Genomic DNA, 26,439 nt, shown 5'->3' with positions numbered 1-26,439 from the left:
TTCTGCACAGTCGGGACAAAGTAACCCATTTTCCTGTTTTCACGTTTACTTGCATCCGTGTAGGCAGTGATTGGAGTCCATGGAAACAATCTGTGTTGCTGTCCTGCCTTCACATGTAGACACATCTATTTTTTAAAAAATTATTTCCAACACTTGCGTAGCTATGCAGGCATGCAGAAATGAACTCCCACAGCCATGCCGATGTCTCATGAAACAATCATCTGCACTTGTGTAGCTCTGCAGCTATGCAGATGCAGGCTGCAAAATTTAAAAAAAAGAAATAAAAGGGAGGCACATAAAGCACCTCCTGCTTGGCTGTTCTCCCATGAGGGGCTGCAACTCGGGATTTCTTGAAAAGGTTCGCTAGTTAAGCGATTTTCAAAAAACCCAGTTTGGGTGAAATATCATGGGGCAACTCGTTTTGGGAACGGGATCTGTGCAAAGTTCCCCCACAAAACAGGTTTTTAGCATTCTATACCCATATGTTTATTGCCAGTGCAAAATGGACCATAGTCTGCCCAGTAAATGTCATGATGCGATTGCACCCCATGGATCAGTAATGACCCGATGTTTGCCCAGAGGACTGCATTTACCTTTTTATCTGCTTTTTTCAAACATGAAATCCTATATAAAAATAATAATTAAAACATCAACCTAAAACTAAAAAGACCAATATAAAACCAACACTTAACCAAAATATTTTTCCAACAGCCTTCGCATTGTTTAGCAGGCCATTCTAAAAGGATGCTACAGGTGTCTTTCAATGCTAGGAAAAATGAAAATGTGCAAACAAGTGTATTCTCTGGTAGTACTTACTTTCGCTAAGGTTCTGTTAATATTTTCAGCTATGCAGTCATGATGCAATTCACATTCTGGTCTTGGGATTTCTGTTGAAATTAAAAGGGAGTCTAATTGAGACATTACAACAGGATTGTTGCATCAGCACAACAACAATTTTATGCATACTCAAACCATTCCTTCTGCCCAGTATTCTTCACTATGCTATTTTCAGGTGATTACTCACATCAGGGCTGCCCTCCCCTCTGACCTGAAATTATCTGCTTTCACTGCAGCAGACCTCGAGAGACCATTGTTCCACTGGTGCCCTTGCACCCTCTGCCAGTGTGGATGCCCCTTGCAGCACAGTTCCATACAACCTCCTCAAGATGATTCCTTCTTATATTGGGCTGTTTCATGTTTTGGCATTTGAAGTTCCAATATTAAAAGACTTCATAATTTTCCATTGTTAGCTGTTACCATCTTTGCAACCATTAGCATATCCAGCACAGTTATTTTATATTTGGATAAAAAATATTTTAAAAGTCCTAGAAAGCAGGCCTTAGGATCTTCTAGCAATGTAAATTCAAGCATCTCAGTATATCTCTTAGCATCCTTTTCCAAAACTCATTTACTATGGGACAACACTACCAATCAGCTCTTTTACAGTCATACTTCCAGAGTACATTTTGATCAGTGATGCATATATAGTTCTGTCTGTGTGGAGTTAGGTACCATTCATATATTATCTTATAGTAATTTTCTTCAAGTCTAAAAGTCTAAAATATTTTAGGTGCTTTTATTTGTGTTTCCCAGGGCTGTTCTACATCTTTCAGTAAATATGCAGGAGATAGCCAAACTAGAAATCACTTGGAGGGCCTTGGTAAATCATAGGAGAAAAGCATGGTGAAACGCTATACATTTAGTTCAGAATTCAGGTTATTTCTAATGAAAATGTTAAATAAATTTGCACATTTAAATTAACCTGTTGGGGGGAAGGCATCTAGGCTTGAAAAATATTCTGGGGGAAAATCTTATATGGTTTGAATTCTTCAAGACTGAGGAATGGAATAGAGCTTATAAAACAGGACTTTCCCCCAGTCTCTTCTTGCTGCAACTTATTGTTCCCCCTAAAATCTGTTTCTGGGAGTCAAGGAACCTCCATGAACAGTGCAGGAGTAAAGTGGGCAGAAGATACTGGGCAAAAATGTCTTTCCCCCCTCAATGGCAGAAATGCTTAAGTCTCACCAAACTGACTGTAGGATTCCAACGAATGAATTCAAGTGACTGTTGCAGCAAGCTGTCAAAAGGCTCTAAAACCAGAGTTTTTCTTAGGGGTGACAGGTTAATGAAGACACAACAAAAAGAGCTGAAGTGCAAATATTCATGCCACAGGTTAAAGCTACCACCAGTGTCCCTACTTACCCCATCAGCCAGAGACAAAGCCCTCTCAGTTCAAAAACCAATAAGACAGCCTTGCAAGATAGGATACTTAAAAGATAAGTTCTGATCGATATAGCCAATATGAGTTTAGATATTGGATTTAGACTGAAACCCCAAAATCCAAAAATACCCCTAGGTTAATTAACATGATTTATTAAAAGACCATGCAAGAAAATACAATATAGATTATTGAACAGTGAGAATAAAATAATAAAGCTAAATATTTAAGGCTGGCACGTTTGAAAGCATTGGTTCAAGATACAGACGTCACCCAGCAATAGTGAGTCCCAGCAGGTTCTAAAGTTTAAGACAGGAGTTCTGGCCAGCATGGCCCACCCAAAATCAAGGTATCCTGAAGTTAGATGCAATCCAGGCAAAGGGTAAAGACAAATATTATTTATATCCTGCCTTTCACTTCAATGGGGATGCAAAGAGGCTTATATTTTTCTCCTCTACTCCTTTATCCTCATGGCAATGCTGTGAGGTAGGTTAGGCTGAGAGTATGTGACTGGTCCAAGATCACCCAGCAAGCTTCCATGGCAGAGTGAGGATTCAAACCTGGGTTTGTTCCATTCCAACTTTTTAACCACTATATCACCTTGGCTGAAGAATTTTCCTTTATGCCCACTCACATTGGCATGCTTCTAACTGACCAACCAAAGGTTTACTAAATGAGGCAATTTGACCAGTCATTTGACCTGCTAACCAGGTCACTCAGCCAATCAGGTGAAGTACCCTAATGATACCATATACTCTGCAGTGGTACAGGGTTCAATCAAATAAGCACCTTCCCCTGGTCCATAACTCTTTGAACTAATGAGATGGAATACATCTTCCTGGATTCTTTGGCATTGAAACTGGTAGGTCTAATTGTCCTTCTGGCACCTCTGACAACCTCCCATCTTCTTATATCATTCTTTGAAGCTAAAGTCAGCTCTAAAATCAGAGGCAGAAAAGCTTCATGATTTTTGTTAGGCCTCAGTCTGAACCACTGTTTAAATTGATGAAAGGCTGATAAAAGGGACCAATCTCTTGATACAAGTGATCAGATTTATGTAAGATCTTGAATTTTCCCAGCCTTTACTCAACTGTAGCAAAAATGGTATTTTAAAGTATGTCAGTGGATCGAGTGGTACTGATAATAGTCTATGGATGATAGCCATTTACCATTACTTTTAAAAGATATTCAGCCACTTAACATTAATTCACATTGATTGGTGCAGAAAAGGAGTGTCAAATCTGTTTTATAATATACAATGCTACTATTTTTCAGCAAATACACATATTCTTAAAAAACTTAGGAGTTCATGTCTTGCCAGTTTTTTGGTATCCAGTTGATTAATTTAACTGAAGAAAAAGAGTCACTCGTGGGCCTCTCAGAAGATATAGTTCTATAATAACACATAAACCGCTATAAAATCATTTACCTTGGCAGGAAGTGCCATCATTTGGTTTAAACTGTAATTTTCCTGTGGATGGTTGATAACCTTCCATACAGGAGCAGTTATATCCTCCATCCACATTTTCACATTTTGCATGATCTCCACAGGCAATGGTTACCGCTTCACTGCACTCATCTATATCTGCAAATATTGTGAGAAATTGAATTTTTAAAAAGATTTTACATACTAACACCTCGCTATGTTGATAGTATACCAACATACTGTAAGCAGTTTCATATCAAATTTTTCACCCACCCACACACACGAAAAAAAGCTAAACTATTCATCAAATGTAATGGAAATATATGTGACAAATTATATTACTGTGCAGGAGAAATTTTAAAGTACCTAGAACAGTGTTTAATTTCAAAAGCAAGATAGTAGTGGATATCATGCACATTAAAAAAAACATATCCTGCTGAAATCTGTGGTCCTTAATTCTGGCTGCATTTGTCCAGTGTGGTACAGATCCACACTGTATATTATCAGGAGTACCTCTGTAGTTATCATTATTTAATTCACATCATTCAGAATTAATATTCATAGAAAGGAAAATTCTTGTCTCAAAGTAAATCCTGAACAGCAGCAGCAACAAGCCTCAAACTGACTAATTTGTTTGTGTTAAATATTTAGGTTTATATAAACTTTTTCTTCCTAATCAAAACAAAACCAAAAATGATTTTTAAAAGCTACTGTTTCTGTAAACAATTGAAATATATGTTAATGTTCAGGGTCACAAAGTAAGTAGACATTAACTATATATCAGCAAAATGCTAAACAAATTCAAATTCAAAAAATTCAAATTCAAAATTTATTAGGCATCATATAGATACAGTGGAGTTCAGTGGAGCTACCATTCTAGCTCAGTGGTGGCGAACCTATGGCACGGGTGCCAGAGGTGGCACTCAGAGCCCTCTCTGTGGGCACAGAGTTCGTCATGTGGTGGGGGCAGAAAATCGCTCCCCCCCCAACCATCTAGGCTGGCCTGGGCCACTGGGCATGACATGTAGGTAACCCTGCTAAGTGCTGTTAAACTCCACTGATTTCCATGGGAAGAACTAAATCTAGGAGTAAGCTCAGTTGCTGGCAATGGGGCTTGCTTCTAAACCCTCTTAGGGTCATGATTTTCCCCTTTGAAAGAGTTGCATGGTTGCTTCAAAGCAAAGTCACCGACTACCACCAAGCTTACTCCCAAATAATGTGCGCCTTGGAGCCAACCATTTTTTTCTAAACTAAAATCTCAGTATTCAGGTTAAATTGCTGTGTTGGCACTTTGCGATAAATAAGTGGGTTTTGGGTTGCAATTTGGGCACTTGTTCTTGAAAAGGTTCACCATCACTGTTCTAGCTGAATCTTGTCAAGAGACAAGACTGAAGCCCATACTCTAGGCTTCCTAACCAAGCCACAGGACCCTTGCATTCAATGGGTTCACTTTCAGTCAATTCTACTTCAACTTTTTCACCCCAGCTCCAGTGGAGGCTGCAGCCACGCGCCCCTCAGCCCCACCCCACCTGGAAGAGGCCATTGTCATGCGCCCCTGCTAGGCCTAGCCCGGCCAGGCCAAGTGGAGGCCGCTGCTGGGCATTCCTACCCAGCCCCACCCTTACAGGCCCCACCAGACTGCCCAGCACCGCTGCTGGCTAAGGTAAGAGGGGGGCAGGGAGGAACCAAGAGCAGGTGTTGCCCCAGACACCATTTCTCCCAGGCCAGCAAGCCCCCCTGCCCATGGATCTAGTAGCCCCCTGCTACTAGATAGGACAGAATTAAGTTCCTGAAGTGTTTGCTCTAAAAAAAAAAGACACCGAGCATGTGGCTTGTTGCTAGAACAATCTCTTGAAACCTATGGATTTTGGCCATATTTTTAAAATATTTTTGGCAGCATTTTTGATGCTCTGTGTAAATTGACTTTTCTGCTTGGGGTTTATCATCTAGGCAATCTCTCTCCCCCTCACTTGATTTTGTACCAATTGTTGAAATCCCTTCTATATTGCAAGTCTTAAGGGCTTTTGTGTCCAGAAAAGTTACTACCTCAGTCTCTGCATGCTGCTTCCGCCCTGATGCTGCTTCCGCCCTGGAGTGTCATGCAGGAAAACAAATGAAAGCCATTTGGAAGTGCCTTTTTGGCTCCTTTTATTTTATTTTTATATATTTTCACAGTAGTAATAAAAACATTTTGAAAGCATTTTGAAAACGTCAATTTTTTTTATTTCCGCTGTGTGTCATGGACCATTGCTGTGTTTAGATTTGTGAGTTGGGGTATGTTCTATAATATGATGGTGACTTTGAAATGGCCTGGTACAAAAAAATAGTTGTTTTGTCATGGTGGGGGAGGGTGGTTGCCTACATGGGGCGCAAAACTCAGATTTTGCCCGGGGGTTCATTTTTCCTCGCTACGCATCTGAGCATCCTCCGCACCTTTGCTGCAATCTTTCACATTAGCACAATGCTGGATCAAAACATAGCTACCTAAACTCCTATTCTATTGCACTATTTCAGTTAATCTGGCTTTGAATTTAAACCATGGAACACTAATTACAAAGGACTAATGGAGTCTGTCTTAACTAAGTTGACCACAGTGAATTAATTGTTCATCTCATGTTTGAAATATGCAGCTGTCCCTCATTTTCAAACTCACTTTCAAAAATGGAAATGTCAAGCATGAGAAAACATTGAAAAACATCTGTTTGCATAATGATTGCGTAGATTAGCTTTAGAGATCAACTTTATTGTTGGATGTGTTTTTCTCTTCATGTCAGCAGCACAAAGAAACTTGAGTCCTAAGTACATTAAGTGAATAAATAGGTTTTTGGCAAAGCACTAGCCAGAAATGCCTTTTAAGGTGTGTGACAAAATAGCATACTGCATCTCAGTCAGGTTTCAAACAGCACTTATAAATAGGGTATTAAAAATTAATACAAAAATTAATAGTAACTGCACTTTCCCTAAAAAATGATAAACACTGTGCAGAGATAGTTATATATAATTCAGTAGATTTCAAAATTATCTATTCAAAGAAAGAGGTTAATTACTAATGTAAATCATTTATAAGTCATTTCTAACATAAAATTTATATTTAGCAAACCGTGGGTACAATTCAAGGACTGCTTGTGCTTGGATTGTCCAATTTAGGCCAATCAGATAGCACTGCTTTGGTTTAGAAAATATTGTTAGCAGGATACAAAAGTCAAACAATTTCTTCAACTTTTATATCCAAAACAGTTTGTTCTTGAGAGTTTATCGTAAGTTCCAGGGGATACACATGCATTTCAGAATCCACCCCAGGAGCCACATGTATGTGTGTTTAATATGGAAGCCTGTGGCTACAGCAGGGATCCCCAGTGTTTTTGGCATTCCGACTTAGGGTGGTGGGCAAATCAACAAAATGGCTGCCAAATAATGACTACTGCAGGAGGCACACAGCAAGCCACAGCTGCTGAAACTTACTTTCAGTCACACAGTGAAGATCCTTGTGTTGTGGCAGTGTTCCGAAATATATAAGGGCCTCTCCTCGAGCAATTGGTACTATATATATAGACAGACAGTCATTATATATATACAGACAGTCATTACACACACACACACACACACACACACACACACACACACACACACACACACGTGTGTGTGTGTATGTATATATATGTATATATGTATATATGTATGTGTGTGTGTGTGTATATATGTATGTATGTATGTATATATATATATGTATGTATGTATGTATGTATGTATATATGTATATATGTATGTATATATGTATGTATGTATGTATATATGTATATATGTATATATGTGTGTGTGTGTGTGTGATGTCTTTCTTTCTTTCTTTCTTTCTTTCTTTCTTTCTTTCTTTCTTTCTTTCTTTCTTTCTTTCTTTCTTTCTTTCTTTCTTTCTTTCTTTCTAGCCAATCAAGTTTCCAGTGACCAATCTGAGGCCTTGCTGGCAAAAGCCCTGCCTGACCCCACCTACTTTCTAAAACATTTGGTGGGCACCAGAACAGTTATTAGTGGGGACCATGGCATCCACAGGCACCATATTGAGGACCCCTGGTTAGAGTGTAAGTCTAGTCTATGGGAGACCCGGGTTCAGATCCCCACTCTACCATAGAAGCTTGTGGAATGACTTTGGGCCAGCAAGGCCTCAGCCTAATTTACCTCACAGGGTTTGTGAGCATATAACAAAGGAAAGGATAATGTTGTAAGCTGCTTTGAGTCCCCATTGGGGAGAAAGTTCAGTTTGGTTTTTTATTACAACTTGTATACTATTCAGAAGCAGAAAGAAACACTTCTATAAATTAATTACCTATGTAAAATCTCATGTTGGCATTTGTTTTAAAATAACTTATAGTTTAAGGGTTAGCATCCAAATAGATTATATATAGGACACTGACTTGGCCCATATTTTCATTATTAAGAGCAGACACTTAGCCACAGGGACAGTAGTTCTATGGTCACCCCCTGCCAGTAAAAAAATCCACAAGCACATGGACACCCAGACACAGGATGTCTCCTGGCAGGAAGCAATCAAATGGATTAAAATGCCAGGCAATTACTATGCAGATGCCCTCGCTAATTGATTATGCAACTTCATTGTTACTTACATATGCTAAAATGGGTGAATTCCACTCAACACATGCAAACCACACTTGCTGATTACACCCTTTACACTTGTTAACCTATGCAAATGGGTCTTTCTCCTACCCTGGACATTCCACAGGTATATATACTCCACTTGCTTTACTACCATCAGATTCTCTGACGGTTCCAGCCGCAGATGCAAACAAAACGTCACGAGAAAATACTACTGGAACACGGCTATGCAGCTTGGAAGGCCCACAACACCCCAATCCCTTTTTGCCTTATTCCTCCCAGAAATCCAACAACCCATCAAAACTTTTTCGGGTTCTAGAGTCTGTTTCTAATCAATTCTGCTTTGACCAAATAGAAATTTGAATAGAGGAGGGACAGGAAGGAGTTTCTGCAAACTTTCAGAATTCCAGGAAGTTTCTTCTCATCCTTCTGCTAGAGTACCACTCTGTTTAGTGTAAACCACACTGTATTGCATAACATAAAACAAGTGCAAGGGCTGAAATGATAAACAGTGCCTTGATTTCTCTTCAGAGGTCCTCCATCCTCTCCTAGAGCGATTTAAGACTTCCCAATTTCATATAATATTTGAATGCTGGCATCTGACCTAATTGGAGTTCATGGCTTAATGCTGGTATAAAGTTTATGGGGAGGAAACAAACTCTGGTTTCTCCTGGCTCCTACATTTTGGCATCAGTGAAACCTGGAGGTTTATTAAAGACCTAGGAAGCTTTCAGTTGTGTTCACTTTTTGGGGGAATAGGTTGTGAGCATGACACACAGTAATGCTTGCGCAGGGTTTTATCATGAAGTTTGAATGTGGCATTTTAGAAAGACACACTAAAATACTTCATAATACCTAAGACTGGCAATTGGGAAAGAACGTCATGAAATAACTCTGAGTAATAAAATGCCATGATTTTATCCTTTCAACTGTTCATCTCGTGAATTCTTTTAAATCTCTTACAGTACTGAATACTTCTGGAAATCTCAATGTAAACTTACTCCCAGTTCTTTAAACTGCCAAAACTTTGGATAAATGAAGGCCATTGTGAATTGAAATATGCAGCTGTTCAGAAATGTGGATAAAGCAGAGTACTATTGACATAAGGTTAAAGGCTCATGGAGAAACATTTAATCAACATTGGGGGGGGGGCTGATTGCCTCTTATGCCACCCCCTATATATGCCATCTTAATTGGCCATTATCTGCTGTGCCTGGTCCCCTCCCAGGGGGTTTGAGATTTTCTGGGGTACCAACCAATACTAGGTTTTCTGCTTTTGCTAGTTTTTGTTGTTGTTTGTATTTTAAATTGATTGTTTTTAAAATTGGTTCTGATTTTTAATTGTTTTATTTCTGTACATTGCCCAGAGCCCTCTGGGGGTGGGTGGTATAGTAAATCAAATAATTAATAAACAAATAACCATGGTATATTCATTTGGTTTTTGATCAATTCAGTATATAAAAATCTATATGCCTGTGTTATATTTATGATTACGATTCTATTTTTTTCAAACAATTGCACAGGTGTTATCACTTAATCTTTATAACCACTGTCAAAACAGAAAATCAAAAATGAACTGCAGGCTCTCAAAATCTAGAGATCATCAAGAAGATATTTCATTGTGGGGGTAAGTGGTAATAAAATCCCATCAAGCTGAATAAAGGGCTTGATGGGTGTATGAAGCATCCTAGCAGAAATGTTAAACAAATGCCTCCCCAGACTAAAATGCAAGCATAACTCTCATACTGAGAATACTGTAAGGCAAACAAATTATCAGGACTGTAAAGCATACGAAATATGTCTTGAATAAGATACAATCAACCCAGGGGTAATATACTTGCCAAAATATGAAATAGATTTATTGATTGTTTTCTCATTCCCTGTAGAGCAACCTAGCAGCACAAGAAAAAATACCAGAAGACTAAAAAAAAAAAAAAAGCAAAATAGTTACATTTCTTTTAAAGGCCAATCCTTAGACCTATAAAATAGTTAGGAGATTTTTTAAAAAGCAAATCTTTTGTTCAGTATAAATCCTAAACATACACTATTCAAGCAGAGAATTTACAGAGAATTGTACAAGATGTATTTACTCTGCATGCAGAAGGCTGCAAGTTCAATCCCTGGCAGCTATAGTTAAAAGGGACAGTTAGCAGGTGATCTTTGGTACCTGAAGAGCCACTGACAATCAAATTAGATGATATCAACCTTGATAGACCAATGTTCTGAATCCCTAAGGTAATTGTGTGTTTTGAGCTCTGAACCATAGCTCTTGAATTCAGTGAAGAAACTCATAGCAGTGCAAATACAAGCCTCTTAATTCACTACAGTTTTTAATGTCATGCTTATACTACACATGAGGAAAGAGCTATGCAAAGTAAGATAGCAAAAAGCAAGGACATTGTATTACATGGCCACTCCATCGACCCATCAATACCCCTAAGTAGCAAGGAAGTAGGTATCCATAGAAATAGTAAATAGTAAAATTCAACATGGTGGGCAAGTCCATTGAGGAGTTACACACTGCTCATGCTCTGTAGGCCAGGGGTGTCAAACTCAATTGCACAGGGGACCAAAACTCAAAGCACACTTTAGGTCAGGGGCCCAACAGGATAAACATTTATTGCCCAGCTCTGATAAACATTTATTTCCCTGCTATGTTGGGCAGAGGGGACAGCTGCTGCTCTTGTGCTGCACGAGCTGGGAACACCGGGTTTGAAAATCCTCTCTGCCCTATGGAGAAGGCAGCTGCCTGCTCCATTGGGCAGGGAGGGGACTTGCCTGCCTGGTGCTGCTGCTCTTGCGCTGCGTGAGCTGGGAAAACCGGGCATGCAAACCCCTCTGCCCCCCAGAGAAGGCAGCTGTTCGCTCTGCTCCGTTGGGCAGAGAGGACGGCAGCACCAGGTATGCAACCCCCCTCTGCCACATGGGGAAGGCAGCTGCCTGTTCTGTTGGGCAGAGGGGATGGCGGTGGCGGCCTGCCTGGTGCTGCCGCTCTCGCGCCGCGCAAGCCGGGAACACCGGGCATGCAACCCCCCCTCTGCCCCACAGAGAAGGCAGCTGAGCTGCCTGCTGCATTGGGCAGAGAGGGGACAGCGGCGGCGGCGTGCCTGCTGCTGCTGCTCTTGCGCTGCGTGAGCCGGCAATACCGAGCTTGCAAGCCCTCTCTTCCCCATGGAGGGCAGCTGCTTGCTCCATTGGGCAGAGGGGGCGGCGGCCTTCCCAGTGTTGCCGGTTCTTGTGCTGCGTGAGCTGGTTGCACTGGGGATTCAAACCCACTCTGCCCCACAGAGAAGGCAGCCACCTGATCCGTTGGGCAGAGAGGAGATGGCAGCAACAGCCTGACTGGTGCTGCCAGCAGCACTAGGCTTGCAAACCCCCTCTGCCCTACAGAGAGCAGCAGCTTCTGTTCATCCCACACGGCAGCCTACCCTGCAGGTATGCATAGAAGTCAGAGCAGGACTCCCCTGGCGCAAAGCTGAATCTGGACCTCCCATCAGCCCCTTCCACTCAGCCGCCTTACCCAAAGCATGACCTAGAGATGGGGCGGCTCTTGCAAAAAACTCATGCAAAGCACCAGGCAAAAAAACACACACCAACTTTGGCCCGCAAAGAGATGCCACCGGACTTGGAGGCGAGGAGTTTGCAAGTTTGGGTGGAGGGAAAGAGGAGGACTTGCCCTTCTTTTGGCTTGGAGTGCTGTAACTCACGCCCCCCCTTTTTTGCATGGATTACAGGGTTGGGGGCGTGTGTTTGCAATGGGTCAGCTCTCTTGCAAGGAGATGAGATTATTTTCCTTCTCCTTTTGGGTCTGCAACTTTGGGGAGGGGTGAGCATTACTTACAAGGGATTGCAAAGTTTGCATGCAAATATGGTTCCCTGGGCGGGAATTGCTCAGCCAGGCTGGCCTTTTGCAAATGCGGGATTAAAAACAAAAAGCTGCAGAATGAAAGGGAAACTGGAGGCAGCTGATGCTCAAGTTGCAGCCCCAGAAGCTGAGTTGGAGCTGCTCTTCAAATGCCAAGGAACCCCTCTAATAAATACACTGAGTGTCCCGTGTGATTCTCTCTGCAGTCCCCAGAGCAGGTTTGCTGCCAGAGAAGCCCCAAAGGGCAGCAGCTGGGACCTGGGGGAGAGGGAGCCAGGCCCAAAATGGAGCCAGAGCAGCCCTGGAGAGCGGAAGCCTGCCTGCTCACTCCCCACCACACCTGGCCTGCCTGCTTAGTGCTTACCAGTTGCCTCCTCCTTTGTCCCTCACTGCAGGCTGCAAGCTTCAGGCTCCTGCTGTTGTTTTGGGTGGGTACAAGAAGTTCCCTTGGCTGCAGCCTTTCCTGACTGCTCTTCCCCAGGTCCGACACCGCCCCTCCCCCATGGCCTGGAGGCCTGTGGGCCAGACAATGGGGTGTTAAGTGTGTGTTAAGGAGGGCCAGATATAATTATATGTGAGTTTGACACATGTGGTGTAGGCAATTTGAATGGAAGATCAACATTTCCAAAGGATATCTCTTGGAAATGGACCCAGATGCTATAACTATTACCAGAAATGTATGTTTGCTATGAAGCAATGCAATGAACATCTTTCTGCAATGTACCAGAGCATGAATACTTCTTTGCTAGAACTCTTTCTTCCATAGCAGGGTAGTATGCTGTTGGATCTCCAATGTAACATAATTTTCGGAGACTGAAAGGCAAGCCAGAATCCTTTTGTTTACTACAGTCCATCATAGTAAGGTGCCAGATAGCACTTATGCGTCAGATGGAAGGCAGACAAAGATAGATGAGGAAGCAAAATCCATGCTGAATCTGTTGTAATGATTACTGAGTTTAAAGTTCTGCTGACATTAATGTGGCTGTGTTGAAGTAAGACAATCAAGAAAAGTCATGGACAGCCCAATCTGGAGGGGGGCGGGAGGCAATTCCCCATGGGAGGTGATGCAGGCTTACACTGGTGGATTTGCCCTTTGTCTTTCCTGAGAGACTTACCCTGGTGACAGAGGGGCAATCCACCAGCGTCCAGCCACTGCAAGGCTATGGGATACCCTGCTGAGGGGCCCTGAGATGCCGAGCTCTGTGTCAGCACTCTTGTGCTGCCCTGAGCTGCAACGATGTAGAAGAGGCATAGCAAGGGCGTCCCCAGGGGTGGAGCCAGCCTTAGTTTCCGCTGCCTGTTTAGTCCCTTTATGCTGGCAGAGATGGCTTTGCAGATACACCATCATTTTTGTGGCGTATCTCTGTTTTCCCCTTGGGAGCTTCTTGAGGTTTTTTTTTTTTTTAATTGGGCTTTCCATGCTGCAGGAAAATCCTTTGGAGGGGGCAGGGTGACATGAAATTGTTGCCATCTCTGCCTGCCCGACAGCTCTGGATTGGGCAACAAGTATTCAGAAACTGAATTAAATTGGACAGGGATGATGTTGAACCAGGAAAATGTGTTGAAAAAAACATACCGAAGGTGCATTGGACTCTTACCTTCACAAGAAGACCCATCATTAGTTACAAAAGTTGTATTGCCATTACTAGATCTGAATCCAGGGGCACACATGCAGAAGTAACTTCCCACTGTATTTGTACAGTTAGCATTTTCTCCACAAAGTTGTGTAGCATTTGCACATTCATTGTCATCTGTAAAAAAATCAGCATTGGATAATTTGCACTTCCTCTGTTTAATTACACAAGTCTTCTAAATAAAGTATTTCCTTTGCACATTCCAAGGTCTGTTATAGTAGCAAAGATACACACACATGCCTGTATCTACGGCTGCTAAAATGATGGATGGTACTAAAGTGATGTATGAAGGTCACTTCATGTAAAACCAATGAATGTGATTCATATTTACCCAGAGCAGCATCCATTTTTTGGGGGAGCTCATGGCAAATACTCATTCCATATATATAGTTGCTCCACAGTCAGTAATAAAGATTGCAGGCTCATAAGGGCTAATATTTTTACTTGATTTTTTTCATGCTCAAAATTCATGTTATGATTAATTTCTTCTACTTCTACTTCTATTTTAATGCTTTAGTTACATTATTACATTTTAAAACAATGTGTCATGAATCCATTAATCATCATATGTTTTGTAAATAATTATTGACATGTATATGAACTCAAACTAAATAAAGGATTAAAAAACAAAATGTGATTAAACCAAATTAAGTCAAAATGAATTAAGTCATAACTCATAAATAAGCAATGAATTCAGAACTATAGAATTAACAGTCCTGTGCTGTCCCACGTAAGTTAGTTAGTAACAAAGGAGCCAGCATCTATGTAGCAATAAGAGGCTTTGTCTTTAAAATGTAGAATTGTGAGAAATAGTTTAGAGGCACAGGAGTAGTATTTAGACAAGATTGGCTAATTATAGAAGCCTGTCAGTTTAGAATCCACCTTTTTTCAGTTGTTACAGTTACAGTATTGAGCTTGTTCTGATGAAAAACACAGATGTGGGTTCATGCTCTTTTCACAAAGGTTAGACAAGATCATACAAGATTAAAGATTAGATTAGAACAGCAAATGTACCTACATATTCATTCAAAATAAGGCAAGTAAGGTTTGAAAGCAACAGACTACCTAAGTCAGTGTGAAGTTGCACGTTTGTAGTTGTTCCATTTAATAATCTGAATGAACATAAAGGACTGTGTTGAAATGTGTCTTGCTAAGCTGTGACACTAATATCAGAAAAGGAAGATGCGAGACTGGTCTTCTTTAGACGGCTGTATAAGTCCCATTTAAGAATGATAGTAAAATTAAGCACCCCATCTCAATGGAAGTTTATTAGAAAGAAACCCAATTTATGGGGATAGCATTGGTGTGTCATCAATCCAGTGTTCATAATTCCCCTTTTGTGTTTGTTGGCTCTCTAAATTGATAGCACAAAATGTATCACATTAGAAGATGAGAACACATTATTGAAGACCTGTGACCCATTACGCATGGAACACTTACCTCAGGCCTTTTAGCTGTGTGGTGGGCTGAAGTGTGGTCTCCTCACGTTTCTCTGTTTACACATGAGGAGGCAGCCTAGACCTCACTGCAGTTAGTTTCAACAAGCCTCTGTTTCCTGGTTCTCTGTATTATTCCCATCTTAAAGGCATAGATCTGATAACACTCAGTAATCCTGTACTATAAAGCTGATATTCTCTCCTCCCATCTTCCCCACAGACACTCTTCCTCCCCCCACCAGCCTCACTCTCACTGCTGCCATGGGAGAGAGGCTTGTTTTAAATAAGAGACTTGTATAAAAAAGTTTTTAAAAGCCATACAATCATCGAGGAGGGCAAAAGCAGAGTGCAGGAGGTGGGCTGGAGCCAGAAATAGCCCTTGCTTGTGCTGTTCTTTGCAAAAGCCAACTCTGTTATGCCAATACATTGATATATCAATATGAGTGTTGTAAGAATAAGGAGGGAGCTGGCAACATGGAGGGGGGGCAAGAGGGAATGCATGGACAACAAGTTGCACATGGACAACAATGTTGTGCACTCGCTCACACACACTCTCTCTCTAGGGCTCTAGCCCCAACACTAGCTGGCTAGCTAGCTAGCTCCTAGCGAGCTCGCTGGCTCGTTCCTGCTCGCTCTTTACTAGCCTGAACCTCTCTTGTGTCCAGTTGGTTTTGAGTCACAATATCGTCCTTCATTTGGATTCACATGCTGGTCATATGAATCCTTGCCTTCTTCAAGAACCTCTCATCTGAACCTAGGTAACATATAAGTCCCCATTTCGCCCCTTTCATCCAAACCTATTTTTCCTCCCTGCTTATATCTCTCAGTAACTGTGTGTAAGCTTCTCCACATCTCACTGTATGAATGTTTTTACCAAAAACCTATAAAAATATTTAATTTCATTTTGATTTCCTAGTATGCTTTGTAGAACATTTCAAGCCATTTTCTGGTATAGTTGTTTTAAAGACCCCCCCTCCCGCTAGCCTACCTCTTGCTGCCAAGCTATTCCCCACTGCCATTTTAAAACGTTTTTAATGTTGAACTAGCATAACACTTTCTACTGGAGATGCTTGGAATTGAAACTGGGATCCCCTGAATGCCAGATGTTCTATTTCTAAGCCACACAGCCCCTCCCAAATGTCATGACCAAGAAGGTGTAGAGGGTTCTTGTGTTATCTATTTCCCATATCGTTCATTTTCAGTGAACATTTTGCAGTTCATGGTAAGAAATATACTATCTTGTGGGAAAGTTGTATAGCTGTCTTTTTGTCTTTTTAATTTTAATTACCTATTACCTGGAGGCCATGTTTTCCTGGTACATTTCCTGTAGCCACTGTGATCAATAGTGAAAGGTAAACCTATATATAGGTTAATGAATAAATAAATTTGAGGGAGTATACTTTGATTAAACATTAACAACTTTGATTAAACATTAACAATGTCACAGATTAAACATTAACAACCATTTGTGATAGGCTCTCAGTATCAGGGAACTGTGCTCTGTTGGGGGTTCCAATGAAGAGTCAATCACAAAGACTGGACTGTATAAAAGTTCACATATGAGACACTCACCAAATGGTGAATGAAAGCATATAATTTATGATGGTAAATTCAAACTGATGTTGAAATAACTCCAGGAACACTTTTTGACACAGAGTCACTAGCAACCTTTTGATATAAGATTCTATTTTAAATGCCTTTCAGCTAGGGGCAGATTAAATTGATCCCCAGGAACATTTTCTAGCAACACTAATAATTTAATTGCCTTGCTTATTCAAAGCTTCTTGTGCATATGGGAGCACTAATGTGCACAGGAAAATTAATGGGTGCTAAGTTTTTCCCATTTACTGTCATGTTAGTATCAATTTTGATCCTGAACCAACATGGGACAGGAAATGGAGAAGCACATGTTTACTTTGAGAGATTTATCAAAGCAGTAGTAGACACAATGATGACTGTTTTATATTTGAAGAACAGCAATTGACTATTAACCGGAATTCTGAATGTAATGAGCAAAAACACTAAACATCAAGATATACTAGTTGCTTTCAACTGATGCTTTTCCTACAGTTTCCTCCTCTTTTTTCTGTGTAAAAGGCAAACCCAAAGGTTCCAACCTGCATTTATTTTTTGAAATTCAGATATAATATGTGCAGAGGGGAAACATTGCTTTCTTATAATCTTCAAGTGGTGTGGGGAAAACTCTCAAGTAGTATAAAATATCTGACTTTGGCCGTTTCCGCACGGCGTCGTTGGGGGTTGGGTCGGCGCATCCCACGCCGACCCAATCCCCCTGGGACCATTCGCACGAATGGTCCCAGAAACAGCTGGGACGACGGCGCCACGGAGCGCTGTCGCCCGGCCGACCTGGCATGTCTCTGGCCGTCCGGCGCGTCGCCGAGGCCTGGAGACATGCCCCCCGACCCTGTGCAACTGCTCCAGTGTCACAGGGCAGGGGGCCGTGTCCCCAGGCCTCAGCGACGTGCCAGCCGGCCGGAGACAAGGTAAGTGAAGGGGGAGGGGGAGGGTGCCTTGGAGCCGCTGCCGTTCGCACGGCAGCGGCTCCAAGCCGCCGTTTTCCAGAAACATCGCTCCCCAAGCGAGGTTGGAAAACGGCGGCTTCGCACCGGTCGGGTGGTGCGAAGGTGGCGCGGCTGCAAAGCAGCCGCGCCCCCTTTGTGAATGGCTCCCTGGAGATGGCATTTTTGCTGTCCTAGGGCGCCATTAACCGCCCGTGCGGAAAGGGCCATAGTGACACAGTGGTCAGTATTAAAATCTTTACAGTTTTGCCTAATTAACTTTATCATAATTGTTACCTTACCAAAGTCAGATATTTTCTATACCGCCCTGAGCCCTGTTGGGATAGGGCGGTATATTAAATCTAATAAATAAATAAATAAAAATAAATAAATAATGTTGGCTGTACTCTACACAGCTAGGTGCTTGTAAAGGTTTAATATAGCAGAAACCTTTTTGGTTTACAAAGTCTTTTCAGACAAGTGTAGCTGTTCTTTTTCTGCATTTTCTAAAAGAAAACAAGTTACTTTTATTGTTACCTTACCAATGTGTGTGTGTGTGTTTAGTCACTGTTCCAACAAGCAAAATTCATGTTGAATTAAGTTGCATTCATAGAAAGTCTAAAGGAATGACCAACTTAAACAGACATGTTCTGAGAGCTAGTTTCTTACTTAATGCTGGAAATTTCATGACATTTATGAGATCCTGATTTATTTTAGTATTAGGCTTAAGCTCTGTCTGGATAGTGTAAGAAAAAAAATTGATAAACAGTTTTCCTAATTGTGCTCTCCATTGATCTTATATTTCAAAATTTATACCTAGACATAAATGAAATCAGTTACAGAAGAAAAGTAAATCAAGTTAATTATTTTGAATGACACTCAAGATCTATGTACCGTATATACTCGAGTATAAGTCGACTTTTTGAGCACATTTTTTATGCTGAAAAAGCCTCCCCCCTCGGCTTATACTCAAGTATATACTGGTAATTCCAAGATGGCGGCTGGAGCTGGGGCTGCTGTGGGGATCTGGTAAGCACGTTGCTGCTTTTTTTCTAACTCACAAGAGAGCCATAAAAACAAGCTGTAAGGACAGCCTGCATAGCATTACAACTAGGGTGTGTGTGTGTGTGTGTGTGTGTGTGTGTGTGTGTGAAAAGAAACCAAGGGATTTCTCTCCTAAGGGTTATTGGTGCGTTGCACTCTAGATGAATACAATTCTTCATACAGTAGTTTACTGCCAATTACTGATGTTGCTGAAGACAAAGACTTTCTTCGGAGCAAAGTTTAGGTTGGCATGGCTAAGAATCCCAGAATTATTCCATATTTGGAGGAAAACAGTGATTCATTTGTGTTCCTAGAGTGCTGGAAAGCTGCTCATCCCTAAAGCAAACTTTGTTAAGCAACTCTATCTCATCTTGCTCCCAAATTTTTTGTTTTTAGCTGCTACTGAGGCAAGTTCAAAGGCTTATACTCGAGTCAATAAGTTTCACAGTTTTTTGTGGTAAAATTAGGTGCCTTGGCTTATATTCGGGTTGGCTTATACTTGAGTATATATGGTATGTATGGAATAAAAGTAAGACTAAGTTCTTTATTCCTTTTGTTTAAGTTCAACATCAGTAGCAGCCAGGCCTCCCATCCAACTAGACTCAAGAAAAATAAGATATTTACTAAAGTGTGGGTAGACAACTAAATTTGGCAAGCCCAATCACTTGACACTTATGAAGGCATTGAATACTTTGGATGAATTATTTCTCCTGATTTCTTGTAAAATATACCAAACATATTAATCAACAGCACTGATTTTTTAAAAATGAAAGCACTCAACCAAAATAAAAAAGTCAATTCTGAGACCCAAGGGTTTATTTTTCAACTTTTTATTATAATTCATAAATATATTGAATATTATATGGTTTGAAGGAAGTGACAACTGCAGGCTTTATAGATTAGAAATTTTACAACTATCATAAACAAACTTGTTTTTTTTAAATCTTGGTCAAAATAGAATACTTTTGAAAGCAGCCAGGCATAGATTCCATGGATACCTTACTGCCTAACTTAATTATGCACAACCAAACAACCTCTGGCAAAGGTACACTTCGAACAGTGCAAAACAGTCATTTTAGGAACGCACTGGGAATTTGAAAAAAAAAGAGAGAAAGATATAAAAGAACAAAAAGTTTTTTCAAAACTATACAATGTAGACTTTTTTGGCCAATGGAGAAAAATACTTTGGCCTTCTAATAGTAAGGTGATACTCATATTTGTTCCATTCATTATTGCTAGTATTATTTTGAGTTTCCATCAGTGTCCCTCTGGCGGATTCCGCACAGGCCAAATATAATGGGTGTAGGATGGTATATTAACCATTTGTATGTGTGTGGGGGGGACTTTGAACAGGTCCCATTCCCAAAATGAGATTGGTCCGTTTTATTCCCCTCAACCCAGAATTTTCAAAAATTGCTAAACTAGTGATCTTTTTGCACAATCCCAGGTTGGAGGTGCTCCCACGCAAACACAACAGACAGGAGATGCTTTATTTCTCTCTCTTCCCTCCGTTCACTTTAAGTTCTGTCCACTGTCAGGGAGAATTCACCCACCTCCCATTCTGTGCAAGGTTGCCCAGCATATTGGGGAAAGATTTTCTGAGCATCCACCAGTGTATAAAGTCCCCCAAGCACATTTTCTCCCCGTGGCAGCAAGTATGACCAATCTGCAGAAACATGTTAATTATTGCCTGGCGATTGCAGGTAGGCCCCTTTTCCTTTTTTAACTTTTATGTGTTGCACATGTGCAGCTAGCAGGTACAGTCAATTGAATTGTAGGACAATTGGCATGGCTGCGGGGGGTAATTTCTGTATGCCTGCACACCTATGCATGTGTTGCAATAATTTTTTTTAAAAAAGAGAAGCATCTCCATGTGAAGGAGTGAAAGCAACTGGGATTGTTTCCATGGGCTCCAGTTGGTGCCTGAATGGGTAAAGGGCACACATGTGAATGGGGGGAAAGGAAAATGGGTTCCTTTATAATGATTGCAACCCATTATACATATGCTGTGCAGAACCAGCCTCTGCATGGGGAAGTGATTCCAACCAACAAATATAATGGTACATTCATGTTCAGTGGGAGTAATGGAATTCCACTGCCTTTGGCACTGTTTATAGCAAGTGCATTTGTCTAACAGCTGTAATTCTTCATTGGATTATAAAAGCAGATATTTTTGTGTGAATTCTCAAAATTGCCATTAAGTCTCCATGGATCCCCAACTTTTTTGAGCCTGTGTGCACCTTTGGAATTTCAACACAGAGTGGTAGATGTAACAACAAAATTCAGGAGCAGAGCCAACTATAAAACAGCTAATTAGATCTCCAACAGTTTGTCTGGGTAAAACCCCCACCTAACCCCACCCACTGTCTAAAAAGAACTGAGTGGGACCCACAGTGCTCATGTGTACTAAGTTAGGGTTCTTTGCTTTAAATAGTAGGACATAATGAATAGTTCAAAACTTCAAGGGAATTCAGGTTCACGGAATTATAGTTTTGTTTATATTTGAAATCATTATTTCAGAGTTGTGTCATTTTAATAGCTGTTTTGGAAATAACTTTTCATCCCTTGCAAATGTACCCTGTAATTGGGATCAAAGAAGCTTAGTACGATTGCCAACTTATGATTATTCTAATGAGTATTTATTATTGTTGTTTACTGTTTTTATTGTTTTAAATGTTTTATATAGTATTAATATGATGTGAGCCACCCTAAGCCCAAAAGGGCAGGGGCAGAATATAAATATAACAGCAACAGCAACAACAGGGATGCTGATATATTACAACATCCTAGGCCTCTGGGTGAGGGTTGAATTGCTAAAGAACTGGCAGCTATTATATTAAAATTAAATAATAGTATATAATTAACCCCAGACTCTAAAATGGAGATGTCTGACTAGAATCCATGATTTATAGCCCCATCCAAGGGACTGGTCACCAGTCCGCTGCACTGTGACTACTTCGGGCTGCTGCTCCCATGGAGGCTTCCTGGTGGCATGGGAAGACTTGAAATGTTAAAAAGCCTCTCTGCCACAGAAAAGCCCCCATTGGGCATAATGGACTTACAGCACTTTTTCAGTGGCATAAGCCCTGAGTCTGGGCTGCCAGACTCAGTGGCTGCAGGAGCATGGGAATGCTGGTGCCACATCTTACTGCTGGGGAGGGTTGTGGCAGCTGCCCACTGGTGGATTCAACCTTCCACCATGGCAAGTGCCCTGGGGAGGGCAAATCTGCCAGCACAGTGGCACACTGATCCCTCAGGTAGATTTGACCCCCCATTGGATGGGGTTGTTAGACTTGGATTTATCTATCAACTTTTACAATTAAATCATCTTACCCCTTTAGTGCTGGTTAACTTACTGAATGGACAGTCATTTGAGCTACCCTATCCTGACTCAGTTTCTACAACAGCAGGGCAGGGTTGCTATGCTTTATTTTTCCTAGCCTGTACACAAAGCTCTGCTGAGCAATACTGAACTTCATCACTCCCTCCATTATGAACATTAGAGTTAAAATCATGCTGTCCAGTCCCTAAGCACCCTCACCAATCTCCATGGCTGGTTAGCTATAAACAGCTAGGTTGGATAAGCTCCTTCAGATGCTTCAGGATACTTATCAATCTTTTTATAACTTATCCATTGAAACCTGTGCTATTGCTGCATATTCTCAGGCAGGACCTAGTACATTCTGCCAATGAAAAGATCTATTTAAATGTTCCCTTCTACAAACTATGTAAAGTAAATGAAAAAGGCCCTAGGATATCTGAGCTAGGAGCTCAAAATCCTCTTTGGCTCTAAAGCAATCTGGTATTTTAACCATGTGCATTAATGTGGGTTACTCAAGGACAGCAGGTAGCTGCTATAGTGAGAGTTTCATGATAGCGGAGCTTCATGATAGCGGAGTTCGTTTATATATCAGACTCATTAGCTGGGCAGTGTGCAGCTCCCAGCCGTGCTCTCACCTGTGGAGCCTTGCACTCCATTCCTACAAGGTATAAGGTTAACTACAGCCTTGCTACAGTTCTCCAGAAAGACCAAACTTAACATGTTCACCATGCACAATACTTTTTATCTACTCTTATTCATAGGAAATTCAAGTTATAAGAAGCCCAACAGGCCAAATCTATGCCTTTAATTCTATTAATACAATACAATACAATACAATACAATACAATACAATACAATACAATACAATACAATACAATAAACCTTTATTGGCATAACATGGTGAGGTGTGAATAAACACGAATACTGAATTTGAAAAAAGCTATACTTGCTGTCTATGAATAGTTATACATACCAGTGTTACAGATCATTTATATAAGCAGGTAATGTGAATTAAAAATTTAGCAGTTCGGTTATAAAACAATTTTTTTAATAATACAAAAGAATTCTGATTCAAGGTATAATTCAGTTAAGATTAAAATCTGAATTTAACATATTTGTTGCAGATCCCTGGTCTCAGCATGTTTACCAAAACCTTCCCCATGATCTCAGGTAATATATAATAATTAATAATACAGAATAATTGCATTTTGATATAAAAATTGCGATGAATAACAGTGAACTCCTTAAATCCACATTCTGGAATGTAACAGAGGTACCAAAGATGGAAAATATTCCACAATTAGATATGGTTTTATATTTATTTGAAGATTGTTTTGAATTCGAATTCAGTGACTTTTGGGAGACATGTTTATGTCATACTGCATTTCAAGAAGAGAAAATGTAATCTGTAATATTATATTTCTCTTAAGGACATGACCTGCAACAAGTAGTGGGCTATTTTCCCTAGAGTGGGAGGGTCATTACTAATCAGTAATTTAACCATACATAGTTTGGGAGGAAATTTACCCATAATCAGTAATAGTAGGGCTTCCCTCAGTGGGTTATATTTAGGGCAATGACATAAAATGTGCTCCAAAGTTTCCACAATAGTGGGACAAAATGGGCAAACTCTATGTGATAGAGGCAGCTTCTGAATCCGGCCTTGCAAAAGGGCAGGGGAAAAGACATTACATCTGGCTCAGGTCAATATCCAGCATTGTTTAGCATCTGGGATTTGTGATAGGTAGTTGGCCATCTTGCCTGCATCCAAATTAATACCAAGGTGCAATGGGGAGCATGTTGTTGTTGCATGGCTGATTAAATATTGATACTCCTGATTAAATAGTCTTGTTTTAGTTAGGCTATATATTTGTTGGGGATCCTTCATTGCAAACTCCTCAAGTGAGAAACCTAGTAAGGTGAATTTACCTAATTCTTTTAAATGTGTACTTTATTCTTCATAAGTCTGGGCTGTCTCCATGATCAGCTTGTTGTGAGCAGTGAAAAATTTATGGATATATCAGAACTTCCAAAGTGTGCAAAAACCTTGGAAAATGACTGATTGGTCTAGAGTTTTTGTTCAGTCCTAATGAAATTTCAGATATTATTTGACCACATAGATCATAACATTGCCATTGTATAAGTCTCAGGGTTTGAAATTGACTAGTTGCAATCAAAATAGAGTATAATGATTATGTTTTGTTCAAAGACTGTCAAATATTTTTCTTACATTTTCATTAAGAGTAGAAGAAAAAGGACATTTAGGACCCAAAGATGAACACATTCAATGAGCATAGTCATATGCCATGTCATTCCTGTATAATGCATGAATAATATTAATCCATTACCTCTCAGCCACCTTCACAGCAAGCACAAATATTGGCTAAAGGTGAAAGTACAACTTTATAATGATGAATGTAAAATATGCAACAAGTGGGGATGCTCAAGCACCTATCATTTTGGCTCACATCCTGCTCACTGATCACAAGCAGAGAACTGATTGCTCAGTGGGTAGTTCAAGTTGCTATGAAACAGCTAAAGGTTGTCCACCAATTGCTTTCCATGCCTGCAGAGTAAACCTTAATCTCTTCTCCTTGTATCATTGCCACCACATCTCCATGCTCTTCTACTAATTATTTAAAGGATAAACTTTCAATCAAAATTCTGTAATTTAGTATTGATACCAAAAAACATCCTAGGCCTCTGGGTGCCCCAGGCGGAGCCGCGGTGGAAGGGTGGCCAGACTGTGGAGGGTGTGTGGTGGGGGAGCTCCAGGGCATTCCGGGACAGAGCAGGGGCAGGAGGTGCCATGGCAGGGGCGCAGGGTGTGCGCGTGCCCTGAGCGCAGATTTCCCTTGCTCTGCCTCTGGCAGGGCCTGTATGATGAAGCTGGATGAAGGAGGTAATGGTATCTGTCTGACTGGCATGCCTTCTCCCCCCTTCCCTCTTTTTCTTTGTTATTGTTGAGGTCCTTTGTTTTAAAATGTTAATTCAATCCTTAATTGATATATACTTAGGGCACTATGGGTTGTTGTTGTTTTGTACTTGATTATTGAATGTTGTGAATTGGTTTGTTGGAATCCACCCTGAGCCCAACAGGGGAAGGGCAGCCTAGAAATCAAATAAATAAATAAATGAATATCTGCACCCTTAATAATAAAATTCATCCTATGAGTTGTTTTGTTGAGGTAACAGCTCAAAAGATCAGGTATACATAGCTTAACACCAGTGCAAGGAAAACCCTTCATTTCAAAACAAAACCAGATGATGGCTATTGGGATATATGATGGCTATGTGGCATACCTAAATTGTATCCTTCAGAAGATGATAGTAATGGTTATACTTTGTTATACATTCACACACTTCATGGCTGTTACTTAACTGATTGTACAACACCCCTGTATGGCAGGTTAAAATTATTATTTTCTGCAGATTATCATGGCAAGAGATAAATTATAATTTATAACTTGGGTGCTGTGTGGTTTCCGGGCTGTATGGCCGTGTTCTAGCAGCATTCTCTCCTGACGTTTCGCCTGCATCTGTGGCTGGCATCTTCAGAGGATCTGATGTTGGGAAAGCAAGTGGAGTATATATACCTGTTGGAGTGTCCAGGGTGGGTGGGGAAACCTTGTCTGTGAGTAACAAAGGCGGCAACCAGGTCAATAGTTGAGGGCATCTGAATAGAAGTATGAGTAACAATGAAGACTATAGCCTGGGAGTAACCCTGTAGATAGCAAGGTCACTGGTGGGAGCATCTGAATAGAAGTATCCTGGCCTTTGTTTCTTTTGTCTATGGTCATCCTGTGTTTTGGGAACCACTGATCACATAGGAAAACTGATGAAGAAGAACAACCTACAAACAATCTACAGACCCACTAAGAAAATTCAACAGATGCTACGTTCAGCAAAGGATAAGAGGGATCCTTTAGCTACTGCAGGAGTCTATCGCATACCATGCAGCTGTGGACAAGTCTACATAGGAACCACCAAACGCAGCGCACAGACACGTATCAAAGAACACGAAAGGCACTGCAGACTATTTCAGCCAGAAAAATCAGCAATAGCAGAACACATGATAAACCAACCTGGACATAGAATATTATTTGAAAAAACAGAAATTCTGGACCACTCTGAAAGCCACTACGTCAGACTACACAGAGAAGCCATTGAAATCCATAAGCACATGGACAATTTTAACAGGAAGGAAGAAACTATGAAAATGAACAGAACTTGGCTGCCAGTGTTGAAAAATACGAGGGTCAAGACTGTGTCAAGCCAGCTCCACACAAACACAGGATGACCATAGACAAAAGAAACAAAGGCCAGGATACTTCTATTCAGATGCTCCCACCAGTGACCTTGCTATC

At 40.8% G+C, this 26,439-nt stretch overlaps 1 protein-coding gene and 1 long non-coding RNA gene across 5 annotated transcripts in view; one reads left to right on the top strand and one right to left on the bottom strand.

Moving 5' to 3' along the window:
• LOC125433830 overlaps positions 1-14,216 on the top strand; it is a 38,793-nt gene extending 24,577 nt beyond the window's left edge. Inside the window, exons 2-3 of the long non-coding RNA XR_007244674.1 lie at positions 9,776-9,879; positions 13,545-14,216. This is a non-coding gene — a long non-coding RNA (uncharacterized LOC125433830). The remainder of the gene's footprint in view (positions 1-9,775; positions 9,880-13,544) is intronic.
• The window catches only part of ADGRL4 (adhesion G protein-coupled receptor L4), a 124,265-nt gene that overhangs the window by 55,148 nt on the left and 42,678 nt on the right, over positions 1-26,439 (bottom strand). For 3 of the 4 annotated variants that reach the window (XM_048498716.1, XM_048498719.1, XM_048498718.1), the window contains exons 3-5: positions 13,716-13,868; positions 3,648-3,803; positions 817-887 (exon numbers count right to left, since the gene is read on the bottom strand). In XM_048498716.1, coding sequence (XP_048354673.1) covers positions 817-887; positions 3,648-3,803; positions 13,716-13,868 — 380 coding nt within the window. The remainder of the gene's footprint in view (positions 1-816; positions 888-3,647; positions 3,804-13,715; positions 13,869-26,439) is intronic. The other variant, XM_048498717.1, reaches the window with a different exon arrangement.

This window comes from Sphaerodactylus townsendi, linkage group LG05 (genome assembly GCF_021028975.2).
Source record: "Sphaerodactylus townsendi isolate TG3544 linkage group LG05, MPM_Stown_v2.3, whole genome shotgun sequence".
Taxonomy (NCBI): domain Eukaryota; kingdom Metazoa; phylum Chordata; class Lepidosauria; order Squamata; family Sphaerodactylidae; genus Sphaerodactylus; species Sphaerodactylus townsendi.
This window is presented reverse-complemented; position numbering and strand designations above follow the sequence as displayed.